Here is an 11260-nt window from a genome sequence, read left to right as displayed (position 1 = left end):
TGTCTTGGAGGGACCCCCCCCCCCCACCAAAAAAAAAACAAAACAAAACAAAACAAAACGTACCGGTATATAATATAGGCCTATATAGGTCTAGGCCTAATACAGAATAAGCAACAAAAAATAACAGTTTGTTTAATCCAAAATTGGATTCAAAACAGAGATTTATAAACACAAAAACAATAGAAAAGATGTGTAGTAAAAAAAACACCAAATTTTAAAAATATGATTATACTATATATACATACATACTTTCAGTACTATTGTATTTGCAGAGCTTACAAATATGGCGTTCCGGAAAAGCTCTGAGTTTTCAATCGAAAGTTGTTAAAACCTGGCGCTGAATACTACTTGGTAGTATTTGTATAGTTATTGTATAAATATTGATTATTAACTGCAAACACAATTCTGTTACCCTATGTAATAATTAAGAAAAAAATAAACATTAGGCCTATATAAACAAAACACGTTCCAAATGCGTTATCATTGCATCCACACTTAACCAAAACTAAATTCCTACAGCACTATAAATACTTTTAATTTAATGTTTGAAGCTTACTTCATTGTGTTCTTGACCTATAGTAGTATGAACATATTATTATGTGAAAGTCCGTCGTTGGCATTGAAAGATAATTTTAATATTTCCTCCAAAGTAGTATGGTTCCGCTATGGCCCAGATTGTGTTAGTGGGCTGTATTGTCGCATAGGCCTATTTCCTAACATATAGGTCCAGACAGGTAAATGTTATATTATCTATTGTTTAGTACTATGCATTTATTATAATACCAATTTTTATATTAACAAGTTCTATATTTCATATCTTTTACTGTTTTTATATTATTATTATTATTATTATTATTATTATTATTATGCCATGTATTGCTGGTGAAAAATAATTTATATTTATTCAATACAACAAAATAATGTTTAGTAATTATGACAAAATGTTGATGAGAACCATTGATTCATTGATTGATTACATTGGCTTGCATATATCCTATATGTTGATAAAATAAAAAATATATATACGGGAAAACCCCTAGAATTTTAGAATGAAAGATATGCAAGCCAATATGATTGTAACTGAATGTAAATTATTGAAAATGTATGCGTATGTGGATAATAAGCTAGTGTCGTCACGACAAAAGTTAGAGTTAGACCCCGTTTCATAAATCCGATACAATAACATTTAAGAAGTACCGTAGTGTTTGAAATGTATGGATATTCGATTTATTTAGTGCTGAATAAAAAAAGTGTAATGAGTCAAATATTCGTCACCTCACACCCCCCCCCCTTTTTTTTTTACAAAATTTATAACCATTTTGGTTAAGAGTCATCACTGCTCAATATCAATTAAATCTTATGGTATACAGTAAATATTAATACATACTATATTAAAAGGGATAATATTTATTATGATAATGATTTAATGCAACAGCTTGATTTAATATTATTATTTAGTTTTCTACAAAATATACACAGTATTAAAAATAAATCAAGAGGGGAGTTGAGTTCCAGAAATAAATTGAATAGTATTTTCATTGCCACACATGTTCTGGGGTTCAAAGCCATGGTACATTGAAGTTAAAATTTAGACTTTAAATTTTTTTTTTCTCTCTTTCACTTGACATTTACATAGACAGCTGGCATAATTTTATTGTCATCATTCCACTGTAAGTCTTCATACGTCTTTTTATCTGCCATCGGCTCACCTTTGTACGCCGTATAAGCCTGAAAAAATAAGAATATAAGAAAAATAATGTTTAATATCTATGGTTGTCGTGAAAGTGGTGCATCCAGTGTTCAACTCGCAAGAGTTAATACAATCGTTTTGTAATCCAAGGTGCTCAAGCTAGTTCTAGGTGGCCGGTTTTGGCGTACATCAAGTAAACTAAGAAGTTAATCATTATAAACTAGGCCTACTTATTTATTAAAATGACACATATTCTTTTACATTTAAAAGCAAACGAGCTTAGACAGGTTGCACTTATATTCCAATTTTCTATGTCAACTCTTATGTACTGGTCATATTCTATTATAGCTAATAGTATGAATCAAGAATCAGGAATCGAACAAGTGAACAATAAAATTTGTTTTGCCAGTTGCTCACTTAAATAAAGACATTATAACAATAATTTATGGTTAAGTTAAACACAATATTTAAATATTAAAGCATTAAAACTAAAAGGTATGACAAATTAACTAACATTGTTTTGACGTTTTTTTTACATAATAAATGCCACGTTTTCTTACCGATGAATGTTTTTCATCTCTTGAAGTTGCTTCGGATACCTTAGAGATAAAGTATATATTTTTCTTTATTTAGATTAACTTATTTTGGAATGAAACACATAAAAAACAAAACAAATCCTAAAAATGTATCACAAATAAAATCACGATAAACAAAACAACAAACCAATCAGCAACCATTACATAGCTTTAATTACTTAACAATCGTTGAAATAGGAGACCCTTCTATTTGTTTACAGCTTCCCGTACACAATATAATCAGCTCACGATTTAAGGATAATCCTTTCCATATTGTGGAAATAATTAAAATAATGAACCAATAAATATTTTTTCACCAAGTTTATAACATTATTAATATCAGTCTATCAAAAAGCAATTGAATGTTTTTTTTATTTTTTTATTTCTATGGGTTTTCTGATTATATCACAGAGTAATCATCTTACCGTCGGTAGTTCGTAATCTCTGGATGATGCTTCAATTACCTTTAAGATAAATGACGTATTAGTAAGATATAGAAGTAAATTTAACTGATTTGTTTATCATAACAGTATTTGAGCGTTTGGCGTAGAGGTAATGCTGCTGGTTAAGAGACATGATGATATCTTAGCAGTACTATGGCCAAAGGGTCACAGTCACTTTGAATTTTCTACATTTCAATTTTCTCTAAAACTACTATTATAGCGTAATGGATTGTCATTAGGAATGATAATTGATTTGGTCATCACGTTTTATTACATTTAATTGTTCTTACTGTCGGCTGTTCATAATTTCAGCATGCTGCTTTAGTTACCTGTATAAGATCAAATCAAATCCAGTCCTTCCATTTGTATTGCGCCATTCCAACAATCGTTGCTCGTTTCCGCAGTGGACAAGATGTTGCTCTTTTCAACGTTCTCCTCCCCTGAGGGTCGCTTCGTGTCCACTGCAGCCGGTAAACCGGCGCACCTTTCATCTGTCCACGACAGGAGCCGAGTGGACCAGTACACCGGGGTACCCCCCTACTCGTCTCAGATGTACTGGGTTATTTAAAGTGCACATGAGCATTCGTGTACACTGAGCCTATGGTTTAAGACTTGTTCCACCACCAGAACTAGGAGCGAGGTGGCCGCGAACCCATGCCGGTATTGTTGGCTATGGTTACGGTGCCCCTGCCTTAACCGCTCGGCCAGATAAGATAAATTATGTAAATCAATAAGATAACTATTTAGATAAGAATCTTTAAGCGTTAATTATAAAATTATATTTCTAGATATTGTCATTAGGAATGATAATTGATTTGGTCATCACATTTTATTACATTTAATCGTTCTTACTGTCGGCTGTTCATAATTTCAGCATGCTGCTTCAGTTACCGTATAAGATGAAATCAAATCCAGTCCTTCCATTTGTATTGCGCCATTCCAACAATCGTTGCTCGTTTCCGCAGTGGACAAGATGTTGCTCTTTTCAACGTTCTCCTCCCCTGAGGGTCGCTTCGTGTCCTCTGCAGCCGGTAAACCGGCGCACCTTTCATCTGTCCACGACAGGAGCCGAGTGGACCAGTACACCGGGGTACCCCCCTACTCGTCTCAGATGTACTGGGTTATTTAAAGTGCACATGAGCATTCGTGTACACTGAGCCTATGGTTTAAGACTTGTTTCACCACCAGAACTAGGAGCGAGTGGCCGCGAACCCATGCCGATCAGGAACCCATGCCAATCAGGAATCGAACAAGTGAACAATAAAATTTGTTTTGCCAGTTGCTCACTTAAATAAAGACATTATAACAATAATTTATGGTTAAGTTAAACACAATATTTAAATATTAAAGCATTAAAACTAAAAGGTATGACAAATTAACTAACATTGTTTTGACGTTTTTTTTACATAATAAATGCCACGTTTTCTTACCGATGAATGTTTTTCATCTCTTGAAGTTGCTTCGGATACCTTAGAGATAAAGTATATATTTTTCTTTATTTAGATTAACTTATTTTGGAATGAAACACATAAACCCATGCCGGTATTGTTGGCTATGGTTACGGTGCCCCTGCCTTAACCGCTCGGCCAGATAAGATAAATTATGTAAATCAATAAGATAAATATTTAGATAAGAATCTTTAAGCGTTAATTATAAAATTATATTTCTAGATACATATATGCTTTCAAGTTGTTTTGTATTGCGAAAATGATCATGTCAGAAGGTAGTTATCATTTTGTATTCAGTCACAAATATAAATGCTGTATCAGCAGATCAACTATCGATAGCTCCTTTACAGAGTTAAGGCCAAGCAATACGCGGTGACGGTTTCCCTTCCTTTCATAGGAGGTTTATAACGACACAGTGTCCGAGCTATGAATAATAATAATAATAATAATAATAATAATAATAATAATAATAATAATAATAATAATAATTATTATTATATAATTATAATAGCGCCCAATCCGCCTTAACGATAGAGTTCACTCACAGCGCTTAATTCACTATAAAGACTCCTTTGAAAGCCAATAAGTTAACACAAGGTTCACGAGAAACTTGGTTGGTTTCTCATCAGTGCCTGTCTGTACATCTGAGTAAACCATTGGCGGAGTTAGGAGGGGGGGGGGGACCTGCCCCGTCCCCACCCCTTTTTGGAAAAATTTCGCGGGGGCATGACATCGGACCCCCTGGATAGTGTTATCTCAATCGGCCCCACTTTCGGTCCCGCCTTTCCGGTTTCCGACACATCTATGGATCCGCCCCTGTAAACTATTGATAATTTATGTACAGTGCAAAGGTCCACCAATTTGGAACACTGCTCAATAATATATATGAGCAAGTAAATATTTAATTAATTTTATGTTTTAGAGAATTCAGCATTTATGACAGTATTCCTTTATCCTTCTTATTACGCCTAGTCCTTCGTAATGTCTGGATGGTGCTTTGGTTATATTTAAAGTAAATTATATTATCAATTAAACAGTTAATTAAATTTAAAACAAACGTTTGAGAATTTTTTTCGTCTTTTAGTACATTTTATCATTCTAAAAATACTATTTGTAAACACACTATCTCATCGTAATTCATTGGAATGCAAACAACAACGTTATCATTAGCAAAACATTAGTACATTTATAACAAAGAATGTCAAGACTGTTAATCCTTATGTCTTTAAAAACTATTTTATATTGCGTAAGTAGTCATGTTTGGAGGCAAAGTATTACATACATCATACTATAAAAATAATAAATATTATGAAAATTAACAGAATAAACTATTGATGTTCATGATGTATAATATACATCATCATCATCAGTTTATTCTGTTAATTTGCATAATATTTATTATTTTTCTAGTATGTAGCAAAGGTCCACCAATATGGAGCACTGCTCAATCCTCACAAAATCGACTTTGCCCTCGAGAAGGGTAATATTCCTATCCTGTTGGTATCTCACCTGTGCCTTTGAATTTCTCATCTTTCCGAGGACAAAAAATATAGATAAAGACAAAAGGATTCCGAAGAAGAAACCTAAAAACGTCATTCCAACAAGAAGACCAGCATCTGAACCTGAACATTGCAGTGGTACTTTGGTAAGCAATAAAATGATATTGACATGGCATTGTATGAATACAGTAGATTACAAATATTTATGTGATAGTCAAACATTATATAAATTTACAAAAACATTTTTAAAGTATTTGAAAATTTAGTAGGCCGAAATATATATATATATTTATATTTATATAGCGCATATTGCACATTGCCCCTATCCGCTTTACAGAGAAATAATATAGGCCAACTGAGAAATAGCAAATAACAATAAAATAATAACAATAAAAATAATCATAATAACAATGACAAACAAATGTTAGTTACCATAATAATGAAATTATCGTACACAACAACTCTCATAGGTTTGCTAAAATACCGGTAGTGAACGTAGGTTTCTAAATAATAATTTTACTTTTATTTCACTCGTTTGATTGATCAATTGGACAACAAGCCAACCGGCCGAATTATTTAAAGACAAAACGACCTAATTATTCGGAGACCTTCACCAGTTGAATGAATAATGAAAATACGTACCCGTGGCTGCATTACTTGATACGGATGTTGATGATGGGACTAATGCAAATGAAACAATTTTATTAGGAACAAAACTGAATATAGTGATGTACAAAATTTATTTTCTATTCATTTGAAAATAATCGTAACAAATATGAATAAAGGAATACGTACCTATGGTGAAAGAACTGGCTATGGATGTTGATGGAGCTAATGAAAAAGAAATTAATGTTTCCAAATTGAAAACAAGATACTACATATTGAAAGAGAAACATTAATAATAAATAATGTAAGATAGTTTTTTTGATAGTATTCAATTTTATTCTATAATATTGTATTGTACTTTTTTTAATTTAATATTCTCAGAATTTTACTTACAAGTGAGACTGAACAATGACAGTGTTCCTTTATTACTAAGCTTTCCTTCACTCCCATTGTAAGCTGCATTCTCTGCTTGACACTGGTAGTCTCCTTCATCCATTTCATTGACTCCGCTGATCTCTAATATTGTATCTGACTGTGGATACTTCTCAATATCAAACACATCAAGTACGCCGCAATCTTTGATCCACGTGTTGGTGATAGGTGTTCGATCACCATTGGGCAAAGGGCATGTAAATGTCGTAGTTTTGTTTCTATTGACATATTTCTCTTTCGGTGCCAATATTGGTGTCTCAAGGTCTGTAATGACAGTTCCAATTATATATATATACATATGTTATACCTTCCAGAGTTGTAGTTTAGTTTTTCTGGGAGCTTTCGATGACATCTCGTCATATATTCTATTAAAATGTCGGCCAATCATATTATACTTTATATATAAAAGCCTATATATATAATATTGGTCCACGTGTGTTCGAATAATGAAACAGAAATAATGATGTAAAAACACTGAGTTATATAAATGAATTCCAGTAGATCTTGGTACCTAGGTTTATGCTAATTATTCCGAAAAAAAATATCATTGTATTACAATACACAATAACATTAAAATGTGAAAACAGTACTCACAGTATACTGTTAAATTTGAGAAACCTTCTGCAGCGTCAGAGTTAGGTGTTGCAATTACTCTACAGAGGTAGTAGCCTGAATCCTCTACTTCAACTCTAGATATAATAAGACTTCCATTATCACTTAAGCCGTATCTACCATTTGGTTGTGGGTTTCCACTTATATTAGTTACAATAGGATCCCCTTGTTTAACACCATCTGCGTCACTTTTGAACCAAACCAAGAAATCCAAATCTTCTCCTGGTTTAAGTGTGAATGTATACGTCATCAATGCATTTTCACCCAATTTTGCTCTAGCAGGATCTACTGTCACGGATCTAGACTGAGCAAAGACACCTGGAATTAAGCAAACTTTTGAATCAAATCAAATGATATTACATATGAATGTTAACAGAAAATGTAATACTATGTATCAGTCAAATATATCTGGACTTGTACCTATCGTAAAATTGATATGACATTTCACACCTTTATCTTACTAATCTATGGACATAGTTTTATGTAAGTTGGAAATAATAATGCAAGTTTATCTTTAATAATCATCTATTAATTCGTTTAGATATATTTTTGTTAAGGTAGGTAACTGCTGTTTGTAGTGTGTCGTTCGATCAATTGAACTCCATCACTTATGAGCGCTAGCTGAAAGACGTGACACCGTCTGCTGATTGACGGTGACAGTTTGGAACGAATCGTCATTAAAAAACGATCTGCGCGTGTGTCTTTAGTTGCGTTCTCCATAGAATTTATTTATTCATTTACTTTGAAATGTTAATATTTGGGCACAGTGAGTGTCCGGCTTTACTTACAAAGACAGAAATTTCATAATTACCAAAAATGAATACCAAAGTTATGACGCAGACAAAGTGTACTATGTGGTAATTCGTATACAATGCTTTCCACTAAATATCATAGATAAGCATTGTCGGTGTAAAACATTGCACAAAAACGCTCTCTATGTTTATCGTCAAGGATAAAAAAAATTACGTATTTTCACATATTTGTAGACTCTAAAATCGATTAAATAACCCTTTGAAACCCCTAAATTGTCAAAGCGACGTTCGACTACGACCACTTTGATGATCTTGTCGGGGAAATTTTCCCCTTCGTCGGGGCATCGGCCCCAGCTCTCCCCCCCCCGGTCGGGGACCCACATCCAATAGACCTTTCAGGGGTGCCTATCAAACTTAACAAATGACCAATTCAAGGAATCAGGAATACGCGCGTGTCCTTCAAGCAATGTGTTGTCCAGAAACACACGTGCTTACGTACATTTACGCTATGGATTTGTGGGCCTAAAGAAACAATATCCAAGGGCCGGGGGCTTAGAAAATGCCATTAATTCATTACGTCATCTTGTCATCTCAGATTGCTTTTAATCGCTATGTCAATAGCTCCAAGTCTTTAAAACTCTCTCATTTTGTATATGTTATCTAATGAAGTTTTAAGTATACAAATTACTGTAAGCAACTGAAGCACCGAATTGACTTTTGTATGTTTCTAAAATTGAAATTGTAAGCATAAATAGGCCTACTAAATTATATATTTTTTAACTCTTTTTTACTTTGCCCGGTCTGCAGGGATCTAACAGAGACACAAAAATCATATTTACCGAAGTGTAAAAACAAGTTGATCAGGCAGACCAAGTAAATTTTCCGATGGTTCCCACAGTGTTTTGCTTCAGGGTTATACAGAGTCATAATTAAAGAAACAATGGCGCGCCTACACTATCAGCAATCAGCAGACCAATACGTTTACCTCATTGCTGCACTATAGTTTTACAGTTGATAGCCTGAAATAAAAATGTTCTGGCACAAAATGAGTTTAACGCCCTCTTAACTCTTTTCCTGTTATAGCACGACCGATACAAACAAAAAATATATATTGCATTGACTGTCATGGCGACGAGATTCTATATATTTTTTTTTACTATGCATCACATTTTGAAAGCCCAATATAAATAGGACTTCTGCTTTTGGTTCTTTTGAGTAGGCCTACTGATGAATACAGCATCCCTTCATACTTCAAGTATTTCGACAGTCACACAGAAACTGGAAGTCTCATGGATCATAATAGCAAATAAGTAGCCAGTAACTTTATAATATAGTGTTCAAGTATTAATGTTTTTTTTAAACCTTTACACATTAAGACATATTCCAACCTATGATTAGTCGGATTATATCACTCCATACTATAGTCATAGCTTAGGAATGTTTTCCTTAAAAAAATTGCTAGAATGAATAATATTTTAGTTCCTGCTTTAGCGTGTTTTGTATGCAGTTATAGTATACTTTTGGCTGGAATTAAATAAACACTTATATACTAAGGTTTTTCCGGTTTATAAACCTTCATTACATGTCACTAACTAGCTTCCAGGATGTCGAAACACAATCGATCGGACCAGTTACCAAAAGCTTCACACATGTAATTCACCCATCTATAATTAACTCTCCCCCACTTATTAACCTAAATCCATGTGATGTTTACTCTTATCTCTAGAAAGCTTGGTCTGAAGATTGCTAAATTCATTATGAACTGCATGGAGTGCGATTTGAGGACAAACTCACTGGTACAAATACTTGGTATTAAATTGGACAATATTCAAGCATGTTATTCTTGTGTGATTTGAATTGTTTTATTAGTAAACTGGTAAAAAAGAGGTTAAATTTATGAGAACATTGCTAATACGTTGACGAAAAAAAAAAAGACTATTGTTAAAATGATCGATTAATTTATTGTAAAGTATATATCATTAATGTATGATACATTATGACTATTTAATGTTTGCCTATACCAACTCCTCTTGCAGCTAAATTCATATTTTTTAAAGGTGCAATGGCGTCATAATCAAACTCATAACTTCAAAAAGATCGCTAGGAGTAATCGAAGTATCACAGGTAAAGCCTGCGTTCCACAAAATCGCTACACGCCATCGCCGACTCATTTGAGGACGCTGATTGGTCAGTTGAATCAGGGAGCGTTCCAATTGTGTCGGGGACAGATACGCAGAGCAAGAATTGCAGCGAAATGCTGTAGTGACTGTGTAGTGATTCTATGTAAACAAGGCTTTAATGATTTTTATTCTATAAACCACTTAATCTCTCTCGCTTCATACAGTTTGAAGACACATAGGCCTACATATAGTGGAGCGAACTATCTATTCTTAGCTCAAGTTTAAGTTCAAGTTCACGTTTCTCGTTACTGTCAAATAAAATGTTACATGATATTCTTTTTCCAAGGTTCAACATAAAAATAAACTTACAAATAAAAAATAGTTAAAACGTGTTAAAATACAGGATACAGTTGATTAGTTAAAATAAAAACATATGATTATGTACAGTACATAAACATAGGCCTACATACTTATAATATTATAAACTTGTTGATTGTAACTACGTAATAGCTTTATGATATGTTTATTGATACATTTTCAAATATTGATTTTTGCTTTAGCTCAAAGAACATTAATATTATGGGATAATTTTAAAACTGATTTTCTCCTTGCAGTTTTTAAAGTTTATCTTAAGCGTAGGGCAAAGAAAATCTAATGCCTAAAAAAATCTAAGATTATTAGGAAGGAAAACTGTTTATACAAAGCTGCCAAACGTTCTCACAATCCCAACAAATGGCTTTTTATATAAAAAATATGTAGGTATTACCTTAAGCACTTATTAAGCGATCTTAACCACAAGTATGTCTCTGAGAGTGAAAAATGCATCGATCATGGACAAACTTTTTGGTCATTTGTACGCAAATCCAGGCCAAACTGGTTGCAAATTGTTTTAAATGTAACGGCACCTATACTGATTGTCCGAATTTTATTGCTTGCTGTTTTAATCACTTCTTTTCTTCCAATTTTACTTCCGATCCTATTTTAAATTAAAATGAATTTACTGATGAGTGCAACAATTACATAATCACGTGGGTCTTCTTCCTCTTTCTGAAATTCGCACTAAACAGTATGAAGTGCTTAAGC

The 11260-nt window shown here is 33.2% G+C and overlaps 1 protein-coding gene across 1 annotated transcript in view; it reads right to left on the bottom strand.

Annotated features, from left to right (window-relative positions):
* Positions 1 to 8984, bottom strand: part of LOC117120281 (hemicentin-1-like) — a 27737-nt gene extending 18753 nt beyond the window's left edge. Inside the window, exons 1-10 of the mRNA XM_033265291.1 lie at positions 8897 to 8984; positions 7288 to 7623; positions 6655 to 6957; positions 6451 to 6486; positions 6298 to 6336; positions 5666 to 5796; positions 4139 to 4177; positions 2691 to 2729; positions 2251 to 2289; positions 1710 to 1728 (exon numbers count right to left, since the gene is read on the bottom strand). Of these exons, the coding sequence (XP_033121182.1) occupies positions 1710 to 1728; positions 2251 to 2289; positions 2691 to 2729; positions 4139 to 4177; positions 5666 to 5796; positions 6298 to 6336; positions 6451 to 6486; positions 6655 to 6957; positions 7288 to 7623; positions 8897 to 8984 (1069 nt within the window). The remainder of the gene's footprint in view (positions 1 to 1709; positions 1729 to 2250; positions 2290 to 2690; positions 2730 to 4138; positions 4178 to 5665; positions 5797 to 6297; positions 6337 to 6450; positions 6487 to 6654; positions 6958 to 7287; positions 7624 to 8896) is intronic.
* Positions 8985 to 11260: the final 2276 nt, after the last annotated feature.

The sequence above is a fragment of the Anneissia japonica genome, unplaced genomic scaffold, assembly GCF_011630105.1.
Source record: "Anneissia japonica isolate Jap-2015-1 unplaced genomic scaffold, ASM1163010v1 scaffold284947_len354889_cov159, whole genome shotgun sequence".
NCBI lineage: Eukaryota > Metazoa > Echinodermata > Crinoidea > Comatulida > Comatulidae > Anneissia > Anneissia japonica.
The sequence above is the reverse complement of the archived record's forward strand: the minus strand, read 5'-3'. Positions and strand labels throughout refer to the sequence as shown.